Source organism: Aspergillus melleus (assembly GCF_016097325.1).
Source record: "Aspergillus melleus strain CBS 546.65 chromosome Unknown contig3, whole genome shotgun sequence".
Lineage (NCBI taxonomy): Eukaryota > Fungi > Ascomycota > Eurotiomycetes > Eurotiales > Aspergillaceae > Aspergillus > Aspergillus melleus.
In genome coordinates, this window is record NW_025763372.1 from 230,723 (window position 1) to 242,975 (window position 12,253).

Consider the following 12,253-nt stretch of genomic DNA (forward strand, 5'->3'; position numbering starts at 1 on the left):
TTTCATTATCCAATAAAGTCACTAGGGCAACTCAGAAGTGTCTATTCATTCTGCCTTGGGTACCACCAGAGACGGAGTATCATCCAGCCAATCTCTCTGGGTGAGACAATTTTGTTCTTGCTCGGAGACTGTGCCTGTACTCTTGAAACGGAACATTCTTCGCCATACGAAACGAGACACAGCAGAAGCCCGGGTAAGTATGATAGACATTTTAGGTGCACCACGACTATTGCAATGGTTGAAGGAACTTGGCTATATGAATCTCTGAAGGTCTGCTGAGATTTTACTATGTTGATTGTATCGCGTGCAGGAAGAAAGGAGTGTCACAGGGCGCGGCATACATCAAATGGCCATGGAGGGGAGGCAAGCGGTGAAATGATAGTTTACATCGCAGACATATGAGATGTCTACAATAACCAATCGGCGTAGCGAAACAGAAATTGGGGCTCAGCACTTATACATGTCCGAAAAAGCCCTAGATGATGGCGCCGCAAAGGTCCTGTCGATTTAAACTTATCGAAACTACTAACGATATCATGCTTACAATGGGGTTCATACCTTCTCGTCAATCGGATCACACTCGGAGCGAGAGTACGCTTTTAATGATTAATGATCAAGTGGCTAATAATCAAACTGTTCCCCGGTATTCTTCTCTGGTCCTACTAGATATCACTTCACTGCTCGGGCAGGACGCCTCACAACTCCAGATATTACTCCACAATCAAACCAGGTAGGAAGAGTGAGATAGACCACGTTGATGCTTGACGAGGAAAAGAGAACGCCGTCAGTCCCATATATTACAGTCAAATCTGGATCTTCCTCATGTGGTCGATCTGTGGAGCAGGATTCCATAGCCAGCGAACATGCGGGTAGCCACGAACATTTATTTCCTCGATTAAAATAGCAGAGGCAGGATCAAACGGACAGGGGAGCATTGCCAAACCAAACTCGCTGCTCCATAGAGATATTCTCGATCAGCACTCCTCCAATAAGAAGTTTTCATGAGGCAATCTCTACGGAGTACGAGATCAACTTGGTCTTCACTGTTCGCTGAATCGCGGTGAAACGTGAACATCACTCCTGAGGATCTACTCCGTACTCGTTGAGTTTATCAGATCATCGCGGTTAGTTTCTAATTTCGACCTCCTCTTAATAACAGCCAGAATTTATCCGTTCTTGGCAGGGCGCTGTTCCGGCAGTTTCTCTCTTTCTGAAACGACGGGAGAAACTCCGAAGCATTTCCAGCTCCACATTTCCCCTGAAAAGGTTCCTCGTTACTTTCCTCTTCAGGATCTCCGCGCCAAATCTGACCTAGTCCTCTGATCAGTCTGGGCCTGAAGGGTTGACTATCTATACTTTACTATCGACTTCAGACAGGGTCAGGCATGGGATGGAACGAGCGCCGTGTCTCAGTGCTGCCTGTGCAGCTGATTTGAGACTCTGAATCGCTGCATTTATTTCCTTCTATCACCCGGTAGGCAACTCGAGTTTGCAGACGGCAGAGCGAACACCGGTTTTATAATGTTTCAGACCAATCTAAATCCCTGAAACCGGTGATAAAAAAAATCTATGCTGCTGCTTCAAGTTGCGCTTGGCATTCCATTCCATCACGCCATGGCAAAATCCTGACGGCGGACTTATATATTGCCCTCTCGCTCAAGTCCACCTAAGGGAGTAGCAACCCATTCTTCTCTTCTCTCCTATCCAATAACCATGTCTCTAAGCAAACAGGCCCTCGCTGCCCTTCTTCTTTCCGTGACCGGCACTTCTGCCGCGCCGGCTCCCCAGGCCAGTGGCTCTACCAGCGATGCCTTCAAGGCCAACCCGGATGTTGGCCCTGGCGGCAGCACCTTCGAGGACTCGGACCATTTCCGCCTCTACGGAACGGCCAAGGGCGGTTCCGATGCCGTCTTTGGAATGATGGAGGCTGCCTACTCCTGCTTTGTTGATGACATGGAGTTCACTACGTCCGGTCTCTCAATCCTAGATGATGCTGACCAGAACCCAACCTTGTGGAAGGAGAACATCTACGCCACGGATAGCCTCACCGGAGGCGCTGCCGGCGTGCTCCAGTCCGACCCAACCCTGGGACTCAGCTGGCTGGAAGTTCTCCCTGATTATGCTGCCGACCCAAGCGTCTTGGTGCATGAGTACGGCCATGGCTTGACTTACCACAGCCGCACCTGGGTCGACCAGACTGCCACCGGTGCCTGGTGGGAAACCATCGCCCAGTGGTTCGCCGAGACCTACATCACCTCCTCCCTGTGCCGGAAGGCCCGCTCGAACCACAACCAGGAGGCCGGTAACTCGATAATCGAGCTCAACAAGGTCATTAGCGACTCGTACCAGGTCATCGTTGACGGCACCGCCGAGTCAGGCAACTACTACCAGGCCTGGCCCTTCTTCACCTATCTCACCTCCAACCCCGACAACTACACCGGCCTCGGCCAGGATACCGTCCGCCAGCTTTTCAAGCAGTACAAGGAGGGCAGCAACGAGACTCCCCTCCACACCCTCGCACGCCTTTCCACCGATGCTTCCGTCGCTGAGATCGTCGGCAGCTACTGGGCTCACATGGCCTACGTTGACATCGGCGACTCGGCCGCCCAGGAGGCCTTCTTCAACCAGCGCAGGGATCTGAACTACGACAACGTGGAGTCCCAGGGTGAGGGTTCCTATGTTGTGAAGTCTGCCCGTCAGCCCCAGTACATGGGCGCCAACATCCTTCCTCTCACGACCTCCGGTGCCGGCACCGTCGAGGTCACTGTCACCAGCAGCGGAGCCTTCACTTCTACGCTTGCGGTCTACAACTCTGAGTCGGGTGCCGTGCGCTACGTCTCGCTCAAGAGCGGAAAGGGATCCGCTGACCTCACGGCCAACGAGGAGGCCAGCCTTGTCGTCGCCAACACCCCCGAGTCGGTTATCCAGTATGATGGCTTCAACCTTTCGGATGATGTCACGAAGGGTCTGGATTATACTGTTAAGATCACCGGTGCTACTATCTAAGCTTTCAACTGTTTGCCCTGTGTGCAAATCTTTGCTTTCCTTCTATAATTTATTTCCGTTCTTCCTGTATTTAATTAAGATTACAGCTGGTACTTGTCTATAAAACCTTAAGCCTCTGTTGCTATTACATTTATAATTATCTACTAGGACGGGCTTCTGTCGTAATCATAGTTAAAACATTCTACTGGTGATTTTCATTTCTTTTAACAATTTTTTGAAGGTCTCGTACTGCTTCTTTCTCTGCGTCATACTCCAGATCAAATATCTCCATCCACTGTGGGCTTTTCATGTCTAACCTGCAAGCTGCCAAGATTTCGCCGTTTACATATCCTTCATATCTATTCTTTGTAGATAATACTAAAGAAAACATAAGCTTTCGTTTTTTTTATCTCTTCCTCTGTTTCTCTTCTTTCTTTCTATCCTCTAATAAAATTTGCTTCACTCTTGATAACATCTTACAAACACAAATCACAACTTCACTGCACGTTGAAACAAAAGCTCGCCACGTCGATCCGGCTCCTCGACTCCGGCAATTCGAAACTTTGTTTGCATTCAATGGGACCGTTATTCAATTTACCGCCTTAGGCAGTTCCTGTCAAGGCAAACTTGCTCCACAAAAATTCAGCACATTTAGCTCAATTAGCCCATACTCTCTAGAGTACAGAGCTTGAAAGGAAAAAGAGAGATCCACTGGTGAAACGTAATGGAAAAAAAGAAAAAAGCAAGAGAAACGTGAGAAGGAACTGAAAAGCCATCTAATTAACAGACCCATAACATGTATTACGGTTTGATCGTAAGCTACTTGATATTGCGCGATACCGGCGGTCTAGTCCGCCCCTCTTTCGTTGTATATAGACCATAAACTTGATTTCGAGAATCAAAAATAACAAGCCACTATTCATTCCTCTAGTACGTTTAGTGTGACGGATGGGGAGCCCGCCTCTCTTTTGAAGCTCTGCCTGTGTCTCCCGTCGACTTCGTCAAATGCCCCATCGTGCCACAGAAATAACTCAGCCCTATTAAGATAAAGTGGATACTCGCTCGGCTGCCGATCCCAATTTATGGCCGCCTGGTAGGCCTGGTAGGCTGGCAAGGTTGCCGGCACGAGGCCAAAAAGAATCAGGAGTTCAGGGCCCTCAAGAGACGGCTTGTTCTGATGGCTCCTGGCCTCATGCAAAATTGCAAGTTTCGTCACGGTGGATAACGCTGCCAGGAGAAGGGCCGTGCAGTGTGCCGACGGCTTCCGGACCACGGTCCCAAAATGGTCTGTATTTCCGAGGATGGAGCTTACGAGGAATGACCCTCGCTAATACTAGTCACTAAGAGGTCAGTATATGATCCATGCTATGGGTGCTATTGAATTTGTTCTGGTCCCAAGCCCAAACGGGTCAGCTCTCGCCTTTGGTAGGGATGTTTAGCTGCGTTGACGTAGCTAAGTGTTTAGACTTTCCACTTCGTAGGATAGGTGGGTTTGAACTGGGTTGTTGCCGTTGGTGAACTTGATGTCAATTCCTCAGTCTGAGACTAATTTCAGATTGGGGGCCTCGACTGCAGTCTGTGCGACTTTTGCCTGGTTTTGCAGGGTTGGACGGATGAACTTCGGAGTATGACGTTGATTGATTATGCTGGACAGTGTTGTCAGTGTCAGTGTCACGGCTTAATGGTGCGTCCCATAATCTCTAGAAAACTCCGGTTTATGATGTCATGGTACGGCGTCAGGGCTAATGAGAGTCTTCATCCTGTGGCTGCATAGTGCATACTCCGGAGTACATACACTGTAAAATGTCAACCAGACAGTTCCGGTCTGAATCGTGTCGTGAGACCATCGTGTACTATACAATCCCAAGTGTTTCTCACGCCTTTGGTGTGAAGTAATAGAAGCGTTTGAGGCACAACCGAACGATGTAAACGCATATAGGACACGGTGATGAACTTCCCTATGTTTTGACAGCAAACACCTCATGGATTAGCCTTCTGCATTGTTTTAATCAATTAAACAATATTGTAAAGTGTGTATTTTTTTTTAAAAAAAAAAAAAAAGCTTTAGGATGTATTCATGTGTTCGAGTTGAAATTGCTGAACGTTCGGTCAATTCACGGAGTACTGCCTCATGGAGGTCAATGCGCTCGATTTTGATGTTTGTCAGATATGATAGCATAGATATGACCGTAAGTCTTGGGCGAAGCATAGATGTTCATTTCTTTTCAAAAAAACCTATCAACTCATCTGTCTTTGCTCGCGCGCAAAAATATCTGACACTACTCAATGAACCTCCAGATGGGACAAATATATATGACCAAGCCGTTTTGGTGGAAATGGTATGAATCGGACGATATCAATAAAACCGATCTTCATGTGCCACACGATAGATACGCTGGTCTTATCACATATCTTGAATGAATCCATCTAATATCGAAGTCAAGTAAGAAACTTGGGAGAGTACGGTATAAGTGGTGGCAGCCAGTTGTGCGCACAACTAAATTTCCGAAAACAGAATTTATGCAGTGCACGAGCCCGAGGCCGAGGATCACGTGTGGCTGAGTCAGCGAGACTGGTCCCGCAACCTCAACTTCACTTGACTTTTTGCGCGGCAGTGATTTGGCCATCCCAACCATCAGCGCAGAGCTCCCCACCTCATCAATCAGCGTGCCGTTATCGCGGTGTCCGATCCGGATGTAGCTATTGCTACCCCTTCTTGGGATTATTTGTTCTCTATCTCATCATTGGAACCATTGTTGCCACCAACATGTCTGACGGTATGTCCCTATCTCCCCTCGGGATGTGCTTCCCCCACTCCCAAGACCGACGCGTCACTAACTTTACTCCCTTTGTAGCCGATTTCGAGGCTGTTCGGAAGCTCCAGGCTGAGCGGAATGCCGCTTCAGCTGGGAAACAAGGTTCTAGGACCTTTGATCCGTCTAGCCAGCGCACTGACAGCTCGACCAAGGCCTCCCTGACTGAATCCTTCGATACGGATGTCTACGAACGCGATGGCGCCAACAAATTTGCCGGCTATGACACTTCGATTGCCGTTAATGATGACGATGAGGACATGGAGGATGCCGATGCCGGTCACCGTCTTGTCGGCCAGTATACCGCGACCAAAAGTCAGATGGATGAGTTCGCCCACGGTAACGGGGTCGAAGAGGAGGACATTCTTCTCGGTCGCGAGAAGGCGGCCAGGATCGCCGACCGAGAGACAGATTATCAGAAGCGTCGGTTCAACCGTGGTCCCTTGACCCCAACCCGGGCCGATCCCTTTGCCGCGAACTCTCACGCGAACGTGGAGGAGTCGGATGGCCAGACTTATCGTGAAGTCATGGCCCTACGTGACCTTGAAAAAGAAGAAGAGCGTGTCCAGAAGCTGATTCAAGAGAAGCAGGCCCGTGGTGAGGACGGCGTCCCCGAACATGAGGCCACGTTGAAGCTGGAAGACAAGGAGAATGCCGACGCCGGTTCGGCCGTCTCTGTTGCCACTGGCCGCAAGCGCAAGCAGCGGTGGGACGTGTCTTCCGAGCCCACCGAGACGGCACCAGAGCCTCCTCAGTCCACGGAGGCTAAGCCCAAGAGATCCCGTTGGGACCAGACTCCCGCGCCGGCAGCGCCTGGCGAAGAAGCACCCAAACGTCGGTCGCGATGGGATCAGGCACCCTCGCTCGCACCCGGTGCGACTCCCGTCGGTAACCAGGGACTTGCGACCCCCATGCACCCGTCGCAGACAGGCTCATCGGCTATGCTTCCAACCAGCTTTGGAACCGATATCTCGGCTCGTAACGCCCCCTTGTCCGATGAGGAGCTGGATATGATGCTGCCCTCTGAAGGCTACAAGATCCTCGACCCTCCCCCGGGTTACGCTCCGATCCGCACCCCTGCCCGGAAACTCATGTCCACTCCCGCCCCGATGGCCAGCTCGACTGGCGTTGGTGGCTTCATGATGCAGGAGCCAGAGAGCGCTCGGGCTCTCGGCAAGCAACTCCCAACTGAAATCCCTGGTGTCGGTGATCTGCAATTTTTCAAGCCTGAGGATATGGCCTACTTTGGCAAGCTTATGGAAGGAGGGGACGAGAGCGTGATGTCTGTGGACGAAATGAAAGAGCGAAAAATTATGCGACTGTTGCTGAAGGTCAAGAACGGCACGCCACCCATGAGAAAGACTGCCCTGCGTCAGCTCACCGATAACGCACGGAATTTCGGAGCGGGACCTTTGTTCAACCAAATCCTTCCCCTGCTTATGGAGAAGTCTCTGGAGGACCAGGAGCGCCACTTGTTGGTCAAGGTTATTGACCGTGTGCTCTACAAGCTCGACGATCTCGTTCGTCCTTACGTCCACAAGATTCTCGTCGTCATCGAGCCATTGCTCATTGACCAGGATTACTACGCTCGTGTGGAAGGTCGAGAAATTATCTCGAACTTGGCCAAGGCCGCTGGTCTTGCTACCATGATCAGTACTATGCGTCCCGATATCGATCATGTGGATGAATATGTGCGAAACACGACTGCTCGAGCTTTTGCCGTGGTCGCCTCCGCCCTCGGTATTCCAGCTCTCCTTCCCTTCCTTCGTGCTGTCTGTCGCAGTAAGAAGTCCTGGCAGGCCCGACACACTGGTGTGAAGATTGTTCAACAAATCCCCATTCTTATGGGATGTGCTATTCTTCCCCATCTCAAAGGTCTGGTCGATTGTATCGCCGACAACCTCAGCGACGAGCAGGCCAAGGTTCGCACGGTCACCGCTTTGGCTGTGGCCGCCTTGGCTGAAGCCGCCAACCCTTACGGTATCGAAAGCTTCGATGAGATCCTGAACCCCCTGTGGACGGGAGCCCGGAAGCAGCGTGGTAAGGGTCTGGCCGCCTTCCTCAAGGCCGTCGGTTACATCATCCCTCTGATGGACGAGGAATATGCCAACTACTACACCAGTCAAATCATGGAAATTCTTCTCCGTGAATTCGCATCTCCGGATGAAGAGATGAAGAAGGTTGTTCTGAAGGTGGTCTCACAGTGTGCCAGCACCGACGGTGTGACGGCTAGCTACCTTAAAGAGCACGTTTTGACCGACTTCTTCAAGAGCTTCTGGGTCAGGCGGATGGCCCTCGACCGCAGGAACTATCGTCAGGTGGTTGATACCACTGTCGATCTCGGACAAAAGGTTGGTGTTGGTGAGATTCTTGAACGTGTTGTCAACAACCTGAAGGACGAGAGCGAACCCTACCGAAAGATGACCGTGGAGACGGTCGAGAAGTTGATTGCTGCTCTCGGAGCGGCCGACATCTCGGAGAGGCTGGAGGAGCGGCTTATTGATGGCGTTCTCTATGCCTTCCAGGAGCAAAGTATCGAAGACATTGTCATCCTGAACGGCTTTGGCACCGTGGTGAATGCTCTCGGCACTCGCTGCAAACCCTACCTGCCTCAGATTGTCAGTACCATCCTTTGGCGATTGAACAACAAGTCTGCCACCGTGCGTCAACAAGCGGCCGATCTCATTTCTCGTATTGCCATGGTCATGAAGCAATGTGGCGAGGATGCTCTCATGGGCAAGCTAGGCATCGTCCTCTACGAATATCTGGGTGAGGAATACCCTGAGGTGCTCGGTTCTATTCTCGGTGCCCTGCGGTCTATTGTCACGGTGGTCGGTATCAACCAGATGCAGCCACCCATTCGAGATCTTCTTCCCCGTCTTACTCCCATTCTTCGGAACCGTCACGAAAAGGTTCAGGAGAACACTATTGATTTGGTTGGTCGTATTGCCGACCGCGGGCCCGAGTCGGTCAATGCTCGCGAATGGATGCGTATCTGCTTTGAACTGCTGGACATGTTGAAAGCCCATAAGAAGGGTATCCGCCGTGCCGCCAACAACACTTTCGGTTTCATTGCCAAAGCCATCGGTCCTCAGGATGTGTTGGCTACCCTGCTTAACAACCTTCGTGTGCAAGAACGTCAGTCCCGTGTGTGTACTGCAGTTGCCATCGGTATCGTCGCCGAAACTTGCGCTCCGTTCACCGTCCTTCCAGCTTTGATGAACGAATACCGCGTTCCGGAACTGAACGTGCAGAACGGTGTCTTGAAGGCGATGTCCTTCTTGTTCGAGTACATTGGTGAGATGGCTAAGGACTACGTTTACGCCGTGACGCCACTCTTGGAAGACGCTCTCATCGACAGAGACCAAGTTCACCGACAAACCGCTGCCAGTGTCGTCAAGCACATTGCTCTGGGTGTGGTCGGCCTCGGATGTGAAGATGCGATGGTCCATCTTCTCAACTTGGTCTTCCCTAACATCTTCGAAACCAGCCCTCACGTTATCGATCGTGTTATCGAGGCGATCGACGCCATTCGCATGGCCGTTGGAACGGGCGTGGTCATGAACTACGTATGGGCTGGTTTATTCCATCCTGCCCGCAAGGTGCGCGTTCCATACTGGCGGCTGTACAACGACGCCTACGTGCAGAGTGCCGATTCCATGATCCCCTACTATCCCGTCTTGGAAGACGAGGGCGTGGACCGGCACGAATTGTCCATCATCGTTTAAGCCCAAAAAGCATGCCGTTGATTCCTTTTACCTTCCATTGATGTATTTCATATACAGGATGCTTTTTTCCTCCATTGGATCTTTGAGCTTTTTCTTTTTACGTCTTTATATTCTTTGACACACTAGGCCTGATTTGATTCATCGCGAACGGTGTTGCTGCTCTGGGCGGGTAATTCGGCGTGTATCTATTTTTTTGCCTTTTCTTCTCGAAAGATATATCTTGTAGTAAATGATGATTGTTCTTTATGTCATTCACAATGTCTTATATTGGTTGGTTGTGGGCATCCTTCACGTACAAGTCTGCGTATCATCAAACCTTCCCCGCATCAACCTCCTTTCTTGGCGCGTTGGTTTTACATCATTGCATGTCTTCACTCCATCTGAGTGTCCTACCTGTTCTACCCCGACTGCTAAATAGCGATGAATCTCCCATTGGATTGCGATGTGCTTGTCGTTGGCAGCGGCAACGCCGGCTTCTGCGCAGCCATATCGGCCGCCCAGTCCGGTGCCCAGAAAGTGGTTATCATTGACAAATGCCCTGAAGAATGGGCTGGCGGAAACTCCTATTTCACTGCAGGGGCGTTTCGCACTGCTCACGATGGCCTGGAGGATCTTCTTCCCTTGGTGAACAATGTTGATCAGACTACAGCACAGAAGATCGAGATGGCAGCCTACACCGAGGCTGACTTCGCTGGCGACATGAACCGGGTGACTGGCAATCGGACTGACCGGGACCTGTGCCGGATCTTAGTGACTGAGTCCAATCCAACAGTCAAGTGGTTAGCAGCCAACGGAGTCCGCTTCCAGCTTTCCTTCAACCGTCAAGCCTATGTAGTCAACGGCAAGATCAAGTTCTGGGGCGGACTAGCCCTCAAAACCCAAGATGGCGGCAAAGGACTGATTCAAGACCATATTCAAGCCGCTCAGAAGCATGGAATCAGCATCTTCTACTCGACCGCGGCACAGCGGCTCATTCGCGACCCAGCCTCCCGCGCCGTGACCGGAGTCGAGGTCGTACAACAGGGCCAGGAAAAGACCATCCGAGCCCGTGCCGTCATCCTTGCCGCCGGCGGATTCGAAGCCAACCCACGCATGCGAGCCCAGTTCCTCGGTCCTGGCTGGGACGCCGCCCTGGTTCGCGGTACGCCTCACAACTTCGGCGAGGGTCTCGAGATCGCCATCCGCGACGTCGCAGCCAAACCCGCAGGGAACTGGTCCGGCTGTCACTGCGTGGCATGGGATGCCAACGCGCCTGCCAACTCCGGCGATCGTGAAGTCTCCAACGAGTTCACCAAGTCGGGCTACCCGCTCGGCATCATGCTGAACCGCCAGGGCCACCGATTCGTCGACGAGGGCTCGGATCTCCGCAATTATACCTATGCCATGATCGGACGACAGATCCTACGCCAACCAGGGCACGTCGCATTTCAGGTGTGGGATTCGCGGGCGACATCCTGGCTACGCGCGGAGGAATACCGGCCTGAGGTCGTACAGCAGATCACTGCATCGACGATCACCGAACTCTCGGAGAAATGCACCGAGCATGGTCTAGAAGATCCGCGACAGTTCGAACGCTCCGTCCGCGAGTACAACGAAGCCGTATATGAAAGCCAACGGCAGGATCCAGATAGATCATGGGATCCGGCCGTGAAGGACGGCCTGTCGACTCAATCGCCGACAGCTGCATTGGCGATTCCCAAGTCTAACTGGGCTCTGCCTATTGACCAAGGCCCTTTCCTAGCTGTCAAAGTCAGCGCGGGGATTACCTTCACGTTTGGTGGACTGGCAGTCAATCCGGAGACTGCGGGTGTTATATCGTCCTTGACGAATGAGGAGATCTCTGGGTTGTATTGTGTCGGAGAGATGCTTGGGGGGTTATTCTATGATAACTATCCCGGAGGGAGTGGATTGACCTCAGGGGCGGTGTTTGGTCGACGTGCCGGACGGGCTGCTGCTGCTGCTTCTCTTGCGTAGTGGTGCGGTCATCGCAATTGGGACTGGGTTGATATAGAATCGAACGGCTGTGGATGTCAGTCTTGGTATGGGATATGATGTGAAGCAGGTACGAGATTTGATGCTGCGTGTAATCTTCATATGCTGCAGGTCTAGAACCATCTTCTTTATGAGAGCAAGATATTGTGTCTGTGAATTGCAGTGGGTTTGTCAAACGTACACTCAGTGTTGAAGTATATAAATATCTTGATCGACATGTATCTATACCGGGCAGGTTAAGCATGAACAACAATTCAAACCAGGCTTCTATTGTACTGCTAGCATCTCGATTACCATCAAGTAGCCATCTACTTAGATAGCAGTACTGCATCTATCTACAACATTTACTATGCCGTCGAAGCATATCCTACCGCTACCTCTTACACCGTCGCACTCCGATCTTGATCCCGAGAAGCACGTGAAAACTAACGCTTATCTAATCCGGCCAGCCCGCCTTCCACCCAACACAAGAATCACATTGTCATTGCACATACAGTAGATACATCCATACATGCATACACATACAACACTTGAACAATCAAGAACAAGAAACACAGTCTCATTGCAACCCTACCTTCAACACAGTGTACGTACACCCTTTCCCCCCATCATCCATGGATTCACGCAACAACCAGAGACCATTTGCCACATGTCCCCGATGCCAAGCATTCACCCTGCAGGCGTCGAGTATGTGCCGCGTAAGCCTTCTCCATCGCCCATGTCATGTGCGGCCTT

At 51.4% G+C, this 12,253-nt stretch overlaps 3 protein-coding genes across 3 annotated transcripts; all 3 read left to right on the forward strand.

Annotated features, from left to right (window-relative positions):
* Positions 1-1,713: 1,713 nt before the first annotated feature.
* Positions 1,714-3,006, forward strand: LDX57_005085 (uncharacterized protein; the record flags this gene model as incomplete). Its single annotated transcript, XM_046086765.1, has 1 exon — positions 1,714-3,006. The coding sequence occupies one exon, from the start codon at positions 1,714-1,716 to the stop codon at positions 3,004-3,006; it is 1,293 nt and encodes a 430-aa protein (XP_045942730.1).
* A 2,746-nt stretch (positions 3,007-5,752) lies between these two features.
* On the forward strand, positions 5,753-9,526 carry prp10 (U2 snRNP complex subunit HSH155; the record flags this gene model as incomplete). Its single annotated transcript, XM_046086766.1, has 2 exons — positions 5,753-5,762; positions 5,841-9,526. The coding sequence occupies 2 exons, from the start codon at positions 5,753-5,755 to the stop codon at positions 9,524-9,526; spliced, it is 3,696 nt and encodes a 1,231-aa protein (XP_045942731.1).
* Positions 9,527-9,946: 420 nt separating this feature from the next.
* LDX57_005087 (uncharacterized protein) lies at positions 9,947-11,500 on the forward strand (the record flags this gene model as incomplete). The annotated part of the gene is made up of 1 exon (XM_046086767.1): positions 9,947-11,500. One exon carries the CDS (start codon positions 9,947-9,949, stop codon positions 11,498-11,500), a length of 1,554 nt encoding a protein of 517 aa, XP_045942732.1.
* Between the last annotated feature and the right edge of the window lie 753 nt (positions 11,501-12,253).